Genomic DNA, 19,199 nt, shown 5'->3' with positions numbered 1-19,199 from the left:
ATGACTGCTCCTATCTTCCATCAGTATTTTAAATAGCACTATGTGACTTTTCATATGGCATAAGACCCAATTAATATTTTTATGTTTTGCTTCTGTTTGAAAAAGTAACAAACCTGATGCAATCAACAAGAATTCTATTGATAGCAGTTTGATCAATGTGTAAAACAGTTATCCCAAGTACTTGCAAACGTCAGATATGTATGATGCTTCATTCAGATGAACTGCTTCTCAGGATTAAATGAAACAATGATTTGTCCAAAGTGTATTCATAAAATTTTGACATTAACAGATATGACGCTCAACAATATTCTTATTGAACTAGATGAGGGGCTACATACTAAGCCAAGCCAAAGGAGTACCAACAAGTTAAAACTTGCTTTAAACAAATACAACATTTCTTATACTAAAAGCCTTAGATTTTAAAAGGAAAATTATACCGGAATTCATTTCTCACAAGCCTAATTAAAAAAACAAACAAACAAACAAACAAAAAAAAAAACTCTTGACAGTTCAAAATAACTGCTATTTACTTTGGAAGCCTGAGAGTAAAGAGTACAAAGTAAAAAGTACATTTCTCAAGAAATTCTTTTAGTAAATTCTTTAAAATTCTTCTCTTACCTAAGGAAGATGTTTGGGACCCAGTCAGAGTTAACAAAATTTAAGAAAGTGTTAAAAATACATACAGTTAACCAAGTATCTTACCTGGTTTGCCACTACTGCATCTTGCGGATCATCTGGTTCTGCAGCTGCCAACAATGCTTGCAGTGATAGTAACACTGTTCTTAGAGTCATTGCTGCTGCCCTAAAATTACAGTTTGAAAATAACTTTACCAAATCCCATGTCTATACTCATCTTTGCTGCAGTTCTAATATTGCACTAGATACAGAAATAAATACAAAGACTGTAAGTGTAAGAAACATAATTTTAAACTGCTGCAAGTTATATGTATTACAATACAACCCATTATATGTATTTTAAAAGGCTTTAAATGCACTCTTCCTTATTATAATGCTTTCTTAAGCACCTGGAAAACAACCCCCGGTCTACACATTTGACTTTGCCAACTTAACAAAACTAATTTTGCTTAAAGAAAAAAGTAACTTAAAGCTCACCTCCTCTTGCCACCAGTATTAGCACCTTAAGTAAGCTCTACATGCTGAGCTGGTAGCCCATGTGTGCTCCCTCTGCTGGCACTCTTTGAGGCAAAGTAGCATATACTGAAATAGTGACCTATATTTTTAATTCTTGTAACAGATAAGCAGTTTTATACACTTGAGACCTTTTGCATTGTGCCAGTTTAATTATGCTATTTTTCAGTAAAAATAATTAGCAGTTTACATAGCAAAACTACTCCTTCAGTAATAGAAGGGTTTTGCTACTACAAAACCGTGTACTCTGAAAATATTATCTCAACTTCCTTTCATTTCAATCTGACATTACTGACAGATTTTTAACCAAATATGAGGCCAGAAAAGCATTCCTGCAGTCAAGATATTGCCCTAAAGGCACACTTCTGCACCTATTAAAGAATCCTGTTGAAACTGGGCAGTTCTAGAGGCTGAAACATTCAACTTCTACACGCACTGAGTTCAAATTAAATGATGAGATCTTAGAATAAGAGACAAAGAATTTGAGAGAAAAAAAAAACAAACTACATAAAACTTAATCATCACTCAGAAAAGTAAAAGCAGCAAATTTCAGTTAAATACTATAAATCTGGAAAGTTGCAACATTTTAAATACACATATTAATTAGACTTTGATCATGACTACCATCTCTGTGATCTACCATTTCAGCTGACACAGCAGAAGCCAAATAAGGACCGCACAGAATCTGCAGTTGAGTGTTCCAGCCGAAGAAGAGTCATTCTCCGGAAAAGGAGCTCTAGACTCCTCATCGTTACAGCTCAGAGCAGAAAGGCATAGAGAATAGTAATACACAAAACTATTCATTGTGCTCAAGTCTTAGTAGAATAACAAGTGAGAAAACGTGACACCTTAGATTTGAGCAAAATGGTCACAGCATATGAAATGCTAAAGGAAAGTCATTAAACAGAGACACCTGATTTCTCACAGAAGGGTTGTTCAATTTTCAAATCAATAGAAAATAATTTCTTCTTTTCAAAGGACTGAAAGCAAATGCAGTGAGTCAGAGAGGACAGGAAAGAGTCTGACCTACTGGTCCAGACATAAAAGAAACAGTTTGCAGATCTGTATATCCAGTGTCAAATTTCAGAAACTTGTCTTTTTTCCAGGACTGTGGCACTGTATTGAGGTACCACAGCAGAGCATATGGATAAACTGGCAGAAAATAGATACTGGTAAGATGTCAGAGGTACATTTATGACACGAATATTATATTCCCAGAGGCTCGTATGCACGGCTTTCATGTAACGTCACTAATCATTCAAATAAGACATTCTTCCCTGATTGTTTCCAATTCTAAAAGATTTTTCCAGGAAATTCAGTTCTTTTCTTAAAAAAAACATGATAATCATCACTGAGCTTTCACAGTGCAATGTTCTACATTAAAATGCAAGTGAGAAACATCCCAAGTGATAGAGATTTTAATTAGCACATATTGTCTCTTTCCAACTGCCACATCAGCTTAAAGTCCCTCAAGCTGAATTTTGTAGACTTAACTCTTCAAAAACTCATGCTTTTAGAAGCATGAATTCTGGAGGGAAAAAAAATTACAAAAATCTTCACAACATGTAATTTTCCATTTTCAAACACATTCCTTAGTTACTAATCAGACTTTTCAGAATTTCAGATTCAGTTTCTCTTCCAATTAAATTTCAGATTAAGCATTTCAGCTTCCAAGCTGGTCACTTCTTCCAAGTTAAAGAATGCTTCTTTAAATTACAAATGAAGCTAGGGATTAACCAGTAAGATTATATTTGATCAGATAAAGAACATCTAGTTACTGAAACACATCCTCAGTTGTGTGATGAGAATCTAGCTAACTCAGTAAACACCAGATACAAAGCATCTTGTTTTTTCCACATCTAATTCCCCTCCCCCCAAAAAACCCAACAACAACAACAAAGACCACTGAGTGGAGAACATTTTTGCCTTATAGGTACCTATGCTATTTTCTTCTTTTCATTTTCTGTTCTCTGTGACCTCTGCTGATTCTTACTCTTCTGAAATTGACCTATTTAGTGTGTGTAATGATGACAATTCACAGAGGTATCTGCTAGTATTAAATGAAACTTCATGTAGCTTGTTTACTTGAAGATACAACTACTTTGAGAAACAGCTATCTCTGCATTCAGGTGTCCCAGAAGGCTAGCCTTCCAGGCTCTCTGTGCATTATTGTACTTATGCAGGGAATTTCAGAAACCACCACAACTGTGACGCATGCTCCAAAATGTAAAGTCCTTTGTCCCAGCTAAGTAGTTTTATTATACTATCTACTGCAATTTTTCAACAGAAGCTTAATAAGAAAACTATCAACTGTAACCATAATTATTTTCACTAAATAAAAGTTGTTCTGTACTTTTCTTTACAGAAATTTTTTAACTTCAGAGGAGTCTGAAAATACTGCCACTATTTAAAACTACAATAAAACACATGGAAGGGGTTTAGCCACTTAGGCCGCTTTGTCAAGAAATTTACTTCCCTCTTACATTTTACTTCCCAGAGCGGAAAGATGCCTTGGGAGGCGGCATTGCTAAGGGCAAAAAGGACCATAAATGGCTAGAACGTGAGTTCTGTGCTTACTCCAGCTGCCTCTGGCTCCTAAGACTGCTAGACTCTTTCACCCCATTCATCTACTCTGTTTGTAGATTTTCATATAAAGCATACTGAGACCTCAACTTCTGTTGTAACTTTCCAACCTTAAAATGAGTAATAAAAAATAAATACCGCATCCATTTGGATATACAGATGGCAAAACACTACCTCTCAAAGAATTCAAATTCTGAAATTTTAAGTTTATGGACAAGACTAGTTTAGCTACATATGAAAAAAGGTTTAAAAATATAATTTACAATTTATTTTCAAGCCTTGTTTCTCAGAAAAGGCTTTCACTGCTCATGCATAGTTAAACAAAGTTGCCATCGGACACAAAAGTTTGAAGAAGAAATATCCATAAATTACAAAAGAAAACCTGTTACAACTTTAGCTGCTGTCTGTAATAAAAGTATGGAGAATAAGGTTTGTGATCAATATCAAAAAAAAAAAAAAAAAACACACACGTTTACTGCAACTATTGTATACTCATGTAACACTATCTTCAGGACCTCAATTATGTTCCCTTATCAAAGAAAGTACTGAAGTCTTCATCTACATAGCTTAGTCTTATATTCCAGAGACTAATTAGATTTCTAGAAGAAATTGCACAGACAGCTAAAAATAGGTTCTCATTTCCTAATTTCCTTAAAAAGTTCTTCCTTCCTATTACCTTCTTTGGGAGAATAGAGTGAATGGAGATGACTGCTCAGAATTACAAGCAGACACTAGAAAAGCAGGACCTGTTCCTCTCATTAACAAAGGACAGAAACAACAATTCTCCACCATCAGTTCCGGAGGAAGACCTAGGTTGAGCACTGCATAACTCCCTCCTCAACACACATGCACGCACACTCACACGCACATATCTCAGAGAGAAAAGTGCTGCAACAGAAGTTGCGTGAATCCTTCCTTAAAACTTTGGAAAGAAATATACTCTGCATTTTCCAATGCTCCCCAAGGGTTTACTTTTCAGGAACGTAAAAAAAAAAATTGTATTTTTTAATATATAAAAATATCACCTTTAGATATTTCTGTTAAAAAAGCAGCAGCAGTTGTTGGCATGAATATAATGATAATGTTAAAAAAACACGGCAAGGCAGTTGTGTCCAGCATGCCTGAGTATGAAAGGTAGGAGATTTCTATGAGCAGAAAGGATCCTAAGAGGATTACAAAACATTGCCAGTTTTTCCTCTCTCTTATTTTTAAAGGCTAAATAATTCTTCATTCAGGAGGTTTTAACTTATGCTTTGTATGTCTCACTCTGAAAATAAGTCTCTGTAATATCTCAACATTGAGAGGTAACCCAGCAGAGCAACCAGAACAACTACAGCCAGTAGACTGCTGCTCTGGTCTAGTTGCTGGCAATGACATTTTTTAAAATCTGCAGTATTTATTCCATTTGTGAAAAAGCTAAGCTTGTTAATCTGAGAAAAAAAAGCTGTGGTAATTTGTACCAAGCGTTCAAGGAATTTGAAAATAGGGAGGAAGGGCATCAGGCGTTTCAGCAGAAGCCTGTTGTATAGTCACTATTTACAGGGAAAATACAGGATTGGGCACCCATTAAAAAACAAAAAACAAACAAACAAACCAACCTCCCTGCAAATAATAGAATAGTTTTGACATAATGCAGGGGGACAGACTGGCCTGCATGCTGAAGAGTTCCCTAAAACAATGTCAATATTCTTTGCATCTTTCTCAAAGCTTTAAAGAGGCTCAGTGTTCCTCAAACAGCCTAAGCAAAAGCCAGCAGTTTCAGAAAGTCCAAGAAAATGCATCATAAAAATGATTACTGCTAACTGACTGCTGACCGTATACCTACTCTAATTATATTATCTCTTAAACTAATGATTTCTGCTTCTCAGACAAAACTAGTTAGAATAGACTAGTAGAGGCACTATGAAAATAACATTATGCATCTGTATTTTGACTGTCAAAACCATCGCAGCCAAGAATTTGGCTACGCCTATAGCCACGCACACAGCCACAACACATTTACTGGATAACACTGCTCAAGGGATTTATGTAAAACAATTTTCAAGTAGTTAAGTTCTCAAATTCCAATACATAGTATTTGCTGTTTTATTTAAGAATAGATTTTTGGGACAGAATACTAGCCAGAAAGAAAACATAGGCTACAGCAAGTGAAATTGCACAACAAAAGTCATACCGTATCAGCATAAACGGTATGACTTCTATACAGTCATCTCCTTGTTTTAACTTCACCAGCAAACAGTGGTTGTTTTGCAAACTAACTGGCATAACAGGTATTTGCAAATCTAAATATGATGAAGAAAATCTACAGCTGCAGAGAATTTCAGCATAAAACATATACCAAGGAGAAAGAAATTCATTAAACTCATTACAAAATCATTTAAAGATATTACTTTACAAGTTGGTAAGACCTCCTGCCAATATGTATAACAATACCTCAATGATGCTCACTGAAATAGAAAATCATTATCATGAGATGCACAAGGAGGAAAGAAACATGAATTACTTAAATACATTAAAACGTTGGGATTTGTATTCACCATATATTGATGAATATTGTATCAGTTTATTTAACTCTTAAAAAAAAAAAAAAATCCAGGTTTAACTATTAGGTCCCACAGACCCAAATTCTGCTCTTCAACTTCCACTGACCTCAGTGAAAATGATGGACATGCATTCGAACTTTTAAATTGGATTTACTTTTAAACATAGCAACAAGAAAATCATTCAGTATGAGCACTACAAGTCAGACAAGCAGCACCTTAGAAGCAAATCTTATTACCAAAGTATTTAACAAGAATGATTGTAGACTAAATATATATTCTGATAGCTGCCTTCTGGAAGATATAAGAATTGCATTTGTCACATTCACCTTTGAATGCCTGTTGAAATCCATTAAAAAATGAATTCAAGGTTTGGGTGGGTGGGTTATCTTTTTTTTTTTGCTGCTGTTTTTGTTTTAAAGAAGCTGTCATCTTATTCAAACTCTTATTCAACCTACACCTGGGGAAAGCTTAACCATGGTAGTGTGGGCATTTCTCACATTAAGCAGTTAAAAACAGCACATGCTCTACCAACATAAATACTGAATAAATAATTAATATCAGTATTAACTATTCCTATGGCTTAGGAATAGTTTTAGGAAACTGAGAAAGAAAAAAGAAAGGCTCATCTGTCATTACTGAAATCCTTCAAACAACAGAGGATGCAGGTAGCCACACAGGTTTCTCACCTCCAGAAAAGGACTACGGAGTCTTAAAAAAAAAAAAAAAAAAGAAAAAAGAAAAAAGAAAAAAAACCTCAAGCGATTTGCTCTCACTTACAAAAAAGAAGCAATATTAGAAAAATGAAGGGATCGCTATAATAAGAATCATTTGAAAAGGGACCACAGTATTGGGGGATGGGGGGGGGAGGCAGGAGGGAAGATATTTTCTGAAAATTCTTTTCTTAACACTTCTAAATGAAGACAGCATTTAGCAGGAAGAGTTTAGCAGCATACAAGTGGTGTGATACTGGTGTTCCCTGTGCCAATCACTGTTTAATTACGCAGACAGCAAGTTGTTGTTCCAAGACCTCTATTTTATAATTATCTTAGTGAAGGCAGGTAGGAGCACTCTTTTAACTGAGGGAATTCAACACAAATTTAAGTGTTCTGTGCAAGACCTAACTTTCAAACATGAGAAGAATACAAGTCAAATCTCCACTCTCTTTCTTCCTCTCCAAATTTCCAGGGGAGGAATAAATAAAAACTTAAGTTCATGATTTCTTTGGATCTGTCTATTGCCTTTTGATATTTTAGATTTTTTTTCAGATTGATCAGCAATTAAAAAAGCCAGAATGTTTCATCTTAAAGAACAAACTATTAACTGTTCGACTCTTGAAGTTAAAAAAAAAAAAAAAAAAAAAGCCGTTAAATCAGTTGGATCTTATTTTAGAATATGATAAATAAGCATGACTTCTGTTAAGAACTGTCTTTCCTCTAAGTTTGCAGTGCAAAGTGCTAGATAAGTGCCATTTTGAGAAATGTGATTATATATATATATATTTATATACACACACACATATATATAGGCTTCAGTGTGGAAAGATTATCTCTGAAGACCCTTAGCTGCGTAAAACACAAACTTTGATACTATGTGCAAATCAACTAGACTGTGGATAAAGAAGTACCAAAACATGGAAGGAAAAAATCTCGTCCTTCAACCTTGGACAAGTTCCTCTCAAGAGAGTATTAATTAATGTGGAACTGCATCCCAGCTTCACCACTTTTACTGCTAGAAATAATGAATTTTTGCCCTCCCAGATCCTCACTACTTAAACCTACTTTCCCAGTTAGGCATAATTCACTCTGGGAAAGTCTGTATCTGCTCTAGTTCAAATCAGTGAAGTGATCTTTGTTTAAAGCAAAAAAAATACCCCCAAGATACGTTTGTTTTGATTTTGTTTGTCTGGCAAAACAAAGAATAAACAGCAGAAACAAACACACACACACACACACACACCCCTCATGCCCTTTCACTGCAGGAAACTGCATTTGCACAACTGAAGAAGTACTTATCTCTACTACAGCTGTGGGATGGAACGAATAACTAAGTTCAGGTAGAAAGCTGCACTGGCTTTATTACTAGAGAAACTACAGTATGTACCATGGCATGTAAGCTGAGAGATTCTACTGCCTGAAAGAAGGGAAACTGCTCTGAGACTGTAAGAAAAAAGTTCCAAAAATGAAAATGACAGCTAATAGCACCTTACAAATTCAGTTTAGTAATTTATACTAGACTATACTTTAATATCACACATTTTGTATAACTCTGTAATCCCGTAAGGGATGGATACACTGGATCTGTTACTGCAAAACCTGACTGAAAACTTCCTGCTCTGGAGTTTTTCTTTCAACCCCAACTGATGTCTGCTTGGTCCTGAAGAGGGGGTTAAAATTATAAGCACTTGAAGCTTGCATACATTAGATATCCATATTATCTACTTGGGAATTATGGTCTTGTCTCTTGGGTTAGACGGGAAAAAAACTGATCAGTGAATTCTACTCCTCGGATATCAAATCTAACATACGGTTGGTGCATACAACCTTCAAGCAGTATCAAACAGTTGGTTTGTTTTTCCCAATGATGCAAGTTCAGCTGTTACAGTTTTGACTCTTACAGGTTTATCCCACAGATTATGGCTATTAAAACTTTTTCAGTAACAGTAACTACACAAATGTCAGCAGCTGACAAGCAACTAAAAGACAAATTCTTTACAGATGTTCAAGTCATATCAATAACAACAGTAAGAGAATTAGTACAGTCAGTCCCTTTTCTTTAGTCCTTTGTTTTTCTACGGTGCCCTCCTATTGCCTACCTGTCACCTTTCACACTCCTAGATTCTTATTCTAGTCACTGTTTTACCTCCATCAGAACTAGTTTTCTTTGGAAGTACAAAACAATAATCAGAAAAAAGATAAACATTTGTTTTTTCTATATACCTCAGGATATCGGATGTATAAAACACAGAAGACTACAGGTAGCACTATTTGTGAAGAACTAAGCACAAAGAGAACATTAACTGCTACCAAAAAAACCTTCCCACCATTCACCATGATCTTAGTGTAAAAGTTTTCAAAAATACTATTTTAAAATCATATCTACTCAATATTTTCCAAAATTACCATCCAATCATTTTACTAGAATCCTCTTTTCAATTCAAAATACTACACTGAAACACATTTAAACTTTGAGGATCAAATTACAAACACAAAATGAAAAACAACATGAGCTATGAGCTGTTGCTTCCTCTTCAGGACTCTGGTATACTTGATTGTGCACATTTAAAATCTGCATAGAAACTTACCATTGATCTTTCAGAATATCCAAACAAATGGCCCCAGTGACTGAACTAATATTAGGATGCCATATTTTGGTGATAAACCGCACCTAGAATACAAGACAATTTTTAGGAACAGATTTTTATTAAATGCAGTCCATTAAGTAAATATATTTTAAACGTACCACTTTAATTATATTACAAAAGAAATGCTAATTCAGGATATATTACAAAAGAAATGCTAATTCAGGATATATTACAAAAGAAATGCTAATTCAGGATATACTAAGAAAAAAGATATATGACAATATTTTAGGAGGCCTCAAGTTTGCAAGGAGACTTGTTAGACAGAACCTTACTTTACTCAGAAATGGGCTAGCATCTATTTGAGGACATCAAAATCATCCACATCTGTTTTCTCATGTATTCTCACATGGGCACATCCTCTACATCACACAAAGCATACCATTTATAAATACCCTCCAGCAGTACTAGTGTTTTAACACAAGCAGATGGTCAAATGTAGAAATACAGCTTCCAACACTGTCAGAAAAATCAGTTAAAACACTAGAAACTCAGCTCATTTATTAAAGAGAAATGGGCCCCAGAAGTCTTAGTGTAGGCATAGGATCTCACTGTTAAGCTAAATTGTTGGTAGTTGCATGAAATAGAATAAAGTTCCTCTGTTCAATGCAAGACCACTGTTTATTTTAACATCAGATTTTACCATCTGTTCATCAACCATCCAGTCCTGTTATCTGTATGCACAAAGCTCTTCAACAAATCTAAAACCTAACCAGGTTATAGTTATTTTTCTCTGCTGCTGGAAGGATCTAGTCCTGATATTCGCTCATTGATCATGCCTATTTTTACACTAAAATAATTTACACTCAGAGCAGGAATAAAATCCAATTTGATTTTTTCCCCAGCAAAGTTTTTAAAAGGTCATATTTTATTCTAAAAGTCTCAAAAAAAAAATAATAAAAAAAACCAAGCTCTCTTCTGAATATATACTGGCTGCTTTTAGAATTTCTTCCATCGTTTTCTTTAAATATCTTCTTTCAAGTTGCATTTTAACTGCTAGTGACGTTGTTCTGTCTCAGAATTTCCCATCTCTCCCTTCTCACTCTGAACTCTTGTCAAATATTCTGTGCGAGACACAGATTTTCTTTCAACTTTTGCCCCTAATCTGCAGGCAAATCAGCACAAAAAACACATTATTTGTCAGGCACTACAGCAAAACATTGCATGTACAGGGCTGTAATAAAATTAGTACAATCACGGTATATAAATAAATAGGTTTGGAGTGACACCACAAGAGTTCGGCTTTCCAGGACGGAAAACAAGAGATCATGTCAGCCAAGCCATTTATTAACTAGCTCAAGTCTATAAATCACTTTGAAAATGTAAAAAGTCACGTAATTACTAGGTAATTTCTCACAGTGAATGAAGGCTAACAATGGCTGTCAAAGCACATTCGGAAGAGGATAAAAAAATCTTCCAGATGAAAGGCAGGGCTAAACATAAGCAAAAGGGCCTCCAATCAAGACTACAGAGACTCCAGAATAAGCAGTTCTATGCTACAGTGCCCTGAGCTTCTAACAGCCGTCTATAAGCTTTGGAATGGAAGCCACCAAGCCCTAAAGCAGCAATTAAACCATGGTCCACAGACCCATGTTTCAAGGTCTGTGACCTGTTTCGGCTCTCCTTATTTTAGCTCCTGCCAGAATACGCATAGATGAAAGAGCTGAAACCAGCAGACTTTTCATTAAGAAAGTCTTTCTATGCCTTTCATTCCAGACTCAAGAAAGTGATTCAAAGCACAAGAACTAAGGACAATCTACTGGCATCTCTCCCTTTCTCTTTGTCCCCAGCCCCTTCCCAGTAGGGCATGCCAAGGTGAAAATAATCAGGATCTAGGACGTGTACTTATAGTTCAAAGACATCTTTCAGACTGAAAGAGAAAGCCAATCAAGAAGCGGAGTCAGACAACTCAGGAGTCTGAAGATTGGTCAGAAACCACTGAAAAAAAGACTGAACTGGGGCACAGGAATATACAATTGCAGCTGCACATGGCCTGGGGAGCACATTATTTTGATTGTATTTATCTATTCACTGAAGATGGAAGTGCAGGCACAGATTAAGAGTGCCGGAAAGATACAAGAAAGATGGTAAAGTTGAAAGGGCAAGAAAAGTTGCAAAACACATATAGCGGGAAGAAACATCCAGAAGAGCACAAAGGAATGTGACTGATGAAAAACGGCTGCGTTGAATTCATTTGTACCATGTCTCTCATGCATGTTCACATACTCAAACATGAAGAGAACAGTGCGTCTCATGCATTCCTCCAATGGAGCTGGAGTAAGACCATACTATTTGTATTGCTCCTTCAAGTCACAGACCAACCATACATCTCATTGCATTTAATTACTATTGAAACCTAGTAGCTTTACCTCAAGACTCAACCAAGAATAACTACAGAGTCCACAGATTTAGATAGGAGTAACTAAGTATTTATTACAGCATTTCTTTTGAAAGGAACTTTCAGCAGGACTGTGAAGATAACCTATACTCTCAAAAATCAAGTTATAACCATCTGAAAATCATCTTTATCTTGCCAAAAAGAAATTATGAGAGGGTTAGTAATAAGGAACACAAGCTTCTCCTTAAAATTACCATTTTGTACTTTGATGAATAATCAGAACATATCTCTAATAGGATGCATCCTGCATGATTTCTATCTACAGAAAACAGCTCCAAAACCTATCTAGAGGAGACCTCAAAAATGTTAGATGAGTGCTACAAAGGCAATACACATAAAACCAAAAGAATACTCAAGAACAACTTACTGGCAAATTATTTTATACCAAAAAAAAAGTGTTTACAGTACCTTAGGAGGATTAAATGGATATGTTTCTGGAATTTTTATCTCTAGTTGATATCTTCCACCTGTAAAAGACAAAAATAAGTTAGAAATTAAAAACTGACAGAACATTAATCAAGCATAAATTCACATGACAGCAAAGCCTATGCTTCTAAGCATACAGGTTGTCAGGTAATTTAAATATACCCAGATATATTATCCAATAGTATCTTCTAGATTTCAGATATTTTATAAAGAAACAAATACATATAATCTATTAAAGTCATATTTACTTTAAAAAAAATCAGAATGCATATTTCTCAGATATGTTTAGTGTTTATACTGCCTACAGTTTTTCATTTTTGTCATTATGATTTCCATCCTCTGTTTTAGTAAAATAGATTAAAAATAAAAACAAGATAGCCCCAAAACAGATAGTGAAATAAGCCACAGGAGAGGCCAGAGTGAATATGGACTATTACAGCATTTTTAACTCTTTTCTGATGCCTCCTACCAATAAATTTTCTTCAAATTACAAAATCAAAATCAATTCTATTTCATTTTAAAACTTCTAGACTGGAAGAAGGTTCAACTGTATCATTTAAGATACACACTTCAGAACAAGAACTGCTTCAACAATATTTCCACTATGTGCTACATTATTACCTAAAGTTGTTACTTCCATTTCAGTTCTGCAAACACTTTACATACTAACACTATAAATATGGTTTGCAGGATTACAGCATATAATAAAGGATGGTTCAGTCCTCCAAGCTCATGCTATCCTCTACTGCCTTCTTTTAAACATTTGTTTCTCTCTCCCTGCTACAGTACCATTATCTACTCCTGTTCTAATTACACAGTTTTGTTAAAATTCAAAGTTTTCTATCAATACTTAGGTTTTTCTGGGGCAATCTCAAGCCATGTCTGCATACTCATTCAAGATTATTTGCCAGGCCAAAACCTAACAACCCACAAAACAGTGAGTAGCAAAACATACATCCCAATTTAGATGTTTAGTTTTATAGAAATTGAAAGCATTGCTTCTCACTTGCACTTTTTTTCCACATTCTACCTCTGTCCTTTCAGAAACTAGCATTTTGCATCTTTGAATTTACTTTGTTACATTTTATAAATTTCCTTGAAATAAAAGTTAAAGCACCTGTAATCTATTTCCTTTGGGACTTCAAATGTGATTTACTCTACAGCTAAGCAGTCTATACATAAACAGCTCTCAAGTAGTCTCAAAATAGGCAGTGACATCCACAAGGAGGAAAAAATCTTGCAGGAACACTCTGAACACTCACAGTCAATGGCACTTTTCATCTGTGACAAAATATACATAATTCAGTCTAATACATTAATTTTTGAGATTCTATATTTTATACTACTTTAGTGTTTTTCCTCATTTAAATCTGCAGTAAAACAGAAGATATAACAGAATAAAAGAGAGTAGAATAAAAGGCAATGAATCCAAAATCATCATCAGTAATGTTTGAGTTTATTGTTTGTCTTTGCTTATAGGAGAGCACAGCTAAAATATTTTTGAAAATATTTACTGTTTACATCAACAGCAGACCTTAAATAAGTTTGCTTTTTCTTTTGTTTGAGTCAACATATAATTCGGTAGCATTCCTTCCTACAAAACAGGAAAATTAGGCTATTCTTGTATTATTAAAAACAAACAAAAAAGCAAACAAACAAAACCCCAAAAAACACTATCAGTCTTTATACTGTAGTACCATTTTGTAGGGAATATAAAACCTTCCACTGGGTATTACACCTTCTTCTGCTTACCACTAGATTCTGCCTGTAAAAAACAGGCTACTACAACCTTCTGCATAATAGGCTATTCAGCTACCAAATTTTTGCACTTGGAAAATACAACACCAGAATTTTTAAAAAACAAAGAAAAACACATCAAGGAGAAACGAATTGGCAGCATTATTTATAAAGCTTCATTGTTCTGCATTTAAGTTTACAAATATATGAGCTTGAAGACTGAACAAACTCATCTGGATAAACATAATATTGAGGAAATTAAATAAGTGGGTAAAATGCAAGCGACTAACGTACTAACTTCTGTATCCCACTATTTCTGCCAAATTTTTGAAATATATTTTTAAAAGCAGTAGGCGTATGTTTGGCTTTCTCTCCCAAGCATTTAACACTTGAGATTAATTTAACCATTTAATGAAGAACAATCCTTCTGTATTCCTACAGCAGAGCAGTTCTTACAATACAGTCACAGTAACTTCAACAATTTTTCTTGAAGCAAATACTCCAGTATAAAAAACCCACAATTACTGTAGCTCACATGCAAACTTGGCTTGAAATAAATCTGTAAGTTCTAAAAATCTAACTACTGAAAAGCTCATAATTCATATAAACACAGCAGCCATTAAATCTACATTTTCAAAGGTCCTCACTCTAAATACATCTATTTCAATGTGGGATGCAACAGCATCACTTCAAGCTGTGGCATCTTCAATATTCTGAAGACTGGTCAGTATATGAGTTGAAATAATTTATAGAAAAATAAGATCTGAAAAGATTGTCAAATATAGATGGTATTCTTCTCCGTCCTACTTAAACCAATGTCCCAAGACAATCTAAAAAGAATTCTGCTGTATCAGAATTTTGGTTTCAGATACCTTATCAGTTGTGGCCTATGATAAATATTATGGCTCTTTCACTTAACCAGGTCCTAGAACTCCCTTCTATTCCAGGGAACTGTCTGTCCTGAACTACTGAGTTAATTACCTTGCATCCATAAAACATTTGTTGTGCCATTGTTGAGACTATATCTGCCACGAATCAGCCAGTAATTATACAGCATGCGCTACTGCTTTACTCGTAAGATGTGAGCTACACACACTAGCAAACCCTTCATAATTATATATAGAGCATAAATGCATAAAACTATGTTACAGAAGTGTTAGCGTTCCAAAGTAAAGCACACAAGTGTTAGAAATGCCAGATTTAGGGCTGATAGTAACTTTATTTTGCTGCTTGGTGCATATGCCTGGCAGCTTAGTGTAAGCATATGATCACATTTTCCCGTGAGATTCCTGCCATAATCAATATACGTAATAGTTCCATACAAACAAAGGGATATTTACTACAAAGAATTCTGCACTAAGCACATGTTGCTGATTTTCATCAGCTGGATACCCTGAATACATGAATATACAGTGATCAACTTTCAAAATTCTGGTCTAGGTGAATTATCCGGCATCACACAAAAATCCCAAATAACTCTCAATGCATTCCCTTCCTCCCCCCCCAAAAAAGTCCATTTTATAAGGTGAGATAACACAGGCCTGAGAAAACAAAATGGCAAGCTGTGACATGTCAACTTACCTAAAGAGGAAGAATTGTTTGAAAACAAAAGAACAAAAAAAATCCACATCTCAAGACAATTCAGGTATTTCCTCATTTCCTAGTATCCAGTACTTAAATTTGCAACCTTAATATCTTTGCATTTACAAGATGTTTTGCATTTACAAGACCATCTATATTTTTTAAAAGGTCTGTTTCACTGGAATGATTCACTTCCAAGCAGGCCACCAGCAGTTCTCGGTATCTTAGGTCCACCGCATAGTTCTCCCTTTGTATTGAATGCACATGTTTCAACCAGAAGTAAAGCAGACATTCTCTTCCATGAGCTAAATACCAGTGGTTGATGAGATGAAAATACTGAAATCTGGGAATTGGAAGGACAGAGGAACTACTATCGATTTGCTAGGCAGCAGAGAGAAATCCTGGAAGGATTCTCAAGTTCTGAAGGGGGCCACTGCAGACACATCCACTTTTCTACCCGTTCCCTTCCAGACTCGTTTTCTCTCTTCACTTTCTACTCCTACCCAGCACTGTCCAGCCCCGGCCCCCGAGCGAGGTCAGCGGCTCCTCCGCGCACCCCGGCCCCGGCAGGGGGAGCACGGAGAGCGCGGCCCTGCTCTCAGGCCAGCGCGGCTGCACTAGCTACTGCCAGCCCCAGAGAGAAGCTCCGCCAGGCAGGTCCTGCTCGGGGAAGAAAAGGGGCCAGCAGGATTCGCGTTAGTGGCCACTAACACGCTTTTGAGTGCGTGTATACGTATGCACTCACGGGCACTTTTAGATATTCTGCCTAATTTATTAGAATTTATTTACTTTTCAAAATAGACAGCATGAGTTTGATTTCCAGACAAGATTCAACTTCTCTTCCTGGTTCCAATGCGTAAAAACACTAGAGCAATTCAAAATTTGGGTGAAAAAAAAAAATGTTTTCAACAACACAATTTATTTGCATATACTGTTCCTCGAGACATTCTTCATTACTGAAAATTTTGTAAAAATTCAAATCAAAACAGATACCTAGCATGGAAAACTTGGATAAAGCACCAGATAAAAGCAACTTAAAAAAAGTCTAGCAACTTTTAACTAAAGGTGTCTCTGCTACCTACACAGATATTATGCACAAACAGATAGTTCACATGTGTAAGTGCTACTGAGCAATTTGGGATTGCTCGATAAAGCGTGCTTTACAAGCTTCTGGTAATGTTTTTACTAGTTTCTGTATGTTTTAAATCACCTTTCTTTTTCAAAACTAAGGAGATATATGATTACTGATAACCACCTAGGACAAAAGTAGAAAGTCATAAGGTATAATTTCTGAAGACAGTAACAGACATGAAGTTCTCCTATACATTCCCCAGCTCTAGTATAAATAAAGTATAGAGATGCATGAATGTCACAGATTAGCCCCTAATTTAACTTACAACAGTACTGCTGCTCAAGATAGAAAAATGCAACACTTTTTGAATGACTACCACAGTAATCACAGGAATACACATACAGTTACAGTAGATTCTGAAGTTTAGTTTCTCAAGGCTTATGCTACATGGCTAAGACCTTTAAGTTTGTCAAAAATATATAATGATGACTTTTACTTGAATGTATGTATGTTGCACAGCTTAAACCTGTAAATTAAGCTTTGATGTAGTATGTCCAGTCATAGAATAGATATGCATTCAAGTGACACAAAAGTTGGACTGAAACATTTTCAAGTCTAAAATTTGTATTTAAAATTTTAAAATAACTTTTAAAATTATTTCAAAACATGTGGCTCTACATTTTCATGATGCAGATTATTTTTTAAAAGATAAAAAAAAAATCAAGACACATTACTGAAGTATACAATGATTTCATACATAAAAACATTACTTGCCTTCATACGGTGTGTCCGGAGGTCCTGCTATTTCTCCTCTTAATTCTGTAAAATTCTCATCTACAAGATCTACTTTAATTTGATTTTTGCTTGTCTTGAAAATAAACAGAGAAACAAACAATCATAAGTAAGCATTTGATACACATATTTCCTTGAAAATAAGATACTTTAATTTTTAGAATAGTTTTTAAAAGATAACCTACACTGGATGGCTATGCTCCTGTTAGAGTTTTAACTCATCAAAAACAGGCAAGTCTAAAGAATTAGAATTGTTAATAAAATTATACAACCACTAAAATAAGCAGAGTAATTCAGCAATATAATATCTAAATGCTATTTTTATTTTAATTTATTACATTTCAAAACAATCATTATGTTTCAAATTAGCTATTTATTCTAAATATCTTAAACAATAGAAGAAAATTTAATTGCTCTAAACAATGAAAAAAAGCTACTGTCAACATAATTGTTATTTTCACTGGAAAGTAAGAAGACTTCCCCAAATGGAGTGCTCACTATTTTAAAAGAATATGATGATCCAAGTAGAATACTGAAATCTTTAATATTTAGGTGTACATTATTTTTTCAATACATTTCAATTTCATCATCACCTCCTCAACATTTTCACATCCCTTACCAACTTGTCTACATGATAAAAACACTGTATTTTGATGCTAAGAGATGTTTTACAGAAACAATTTTTCAGAAGACTTTAGCCAGAGCTACATGTTCCACTCAAATTGTGTTCCATTCCCAAACTCAGAAAGCAGTATTAGTGAAATTCATATAAATCCCCCTAACAGTAAATTTTTTTGGCACTGCAAAGCAGAATCTCCTTTCAGAAGGATATTCAGATATATCACAAAGATATTACAGATAAATTGTTCAAGGTTGCCCATTCTGCTACTTCCGCACACCATGCTTATTGAACGAAACAGGGATTTTCTGGATCTACATTATTTCCCATAAAAACTTCACATCATCTTCCTAGATCTTACAATTGTTCCAACTACTTTATGCCAAAAGCCCTGTGCAGCTGCACTTCTCTCTTCTTGCTCAGAGTAAATCATGTTGGTGAAAGCAGAGAAGAATTAGGTCAGAAAAGCTGATGGTTCTTAGATCCAAAGACGTGAACTGATAAGGATGCTGAATTTATTCAGCAAAAGTTAGATTATCTTTATTTGTTCTGTAGATTCAGTCCCTCTCATCAAAACAGAGGGCGTATTCTTCTGACTACAGATGCTCATAGGCATAAAGGGAAAAGCAAGAGTTCTGTTTAAGAGTTAAGAAATCTCACTAAAGTAAAAGCTACCAAATCACCAGTGGATTATGCATCTCTAGTTACAAGTATCTGACTTTAAAATTTGGGTTAAATATATATGTATAAGAAGATGCAGCACCTGCAACTCCATAGTTGAGGTCAAGGACTGTGTTTAAAACAAAGATTTAACCATGTTGCTATGAATTAAGAATGCACCATCTGCCTCCAAAACTGGAATTAAGTATTTATTAGTTGATTTGTTTTACTAGATTCAAATTATAAACTACCTTTTTCCACACTATATCTCATGTTGCTTT

At 35.0% G+C, this 19,199-nt stretch overlaps 1 protein-coding gene across 1 annotated transcript in view; it reads right to left on the bottom strand.

The window, feature by feature from the left end:
* UBE2K (ubiquitin conjugating enzyme E2 K) overlaps positions 1–19,199 on the bottom strand; it is a 38,033-nt gene that overhangs the window by 4,737 nt on the left and 14,097 nt on the right. Inside the window, exons 2-5 of the mRNA XM_062574602.1 lie at positions 17,622–17,715; positions 12,440–12,498; positions 9,577–9,659; positions 703–802 (exon numbers count right to left, since the gene is read on the bottom strand). Of these exons, the coding sequence (XP_062430586.1) occupies positions 703–802; positions 9,577–9,659; positions 12,440–12,498; positions 17,622–17,715 (336 nt within the window). The remainder of the gene's footprint in view (positions 1–702; positions 803–9,576; positions 9,660–12,439; positions 12,499–17,621; positions 17,716–19,199) is intronic.

Source organism: Rhea pennata, chromosome 4, assembly GCF_028389875.1.
Source record: "Rhea pennata isolate bPtePen1 chromosome 4, bPtePen1.pri, whole genome shotgun sequence".
Taxonomy (NCBI): domain Eukaryota; kingdom Metazoa; phylum Chordata; class Aves; order Rheiformes; family Rheidae; genus Rhea; species Rhea pennata.
The sequence above is the reverse complement of the archived record's forward strand: the minus strand, read 5'-3'. Positions and strand labels throughout refer to the sequence as shown.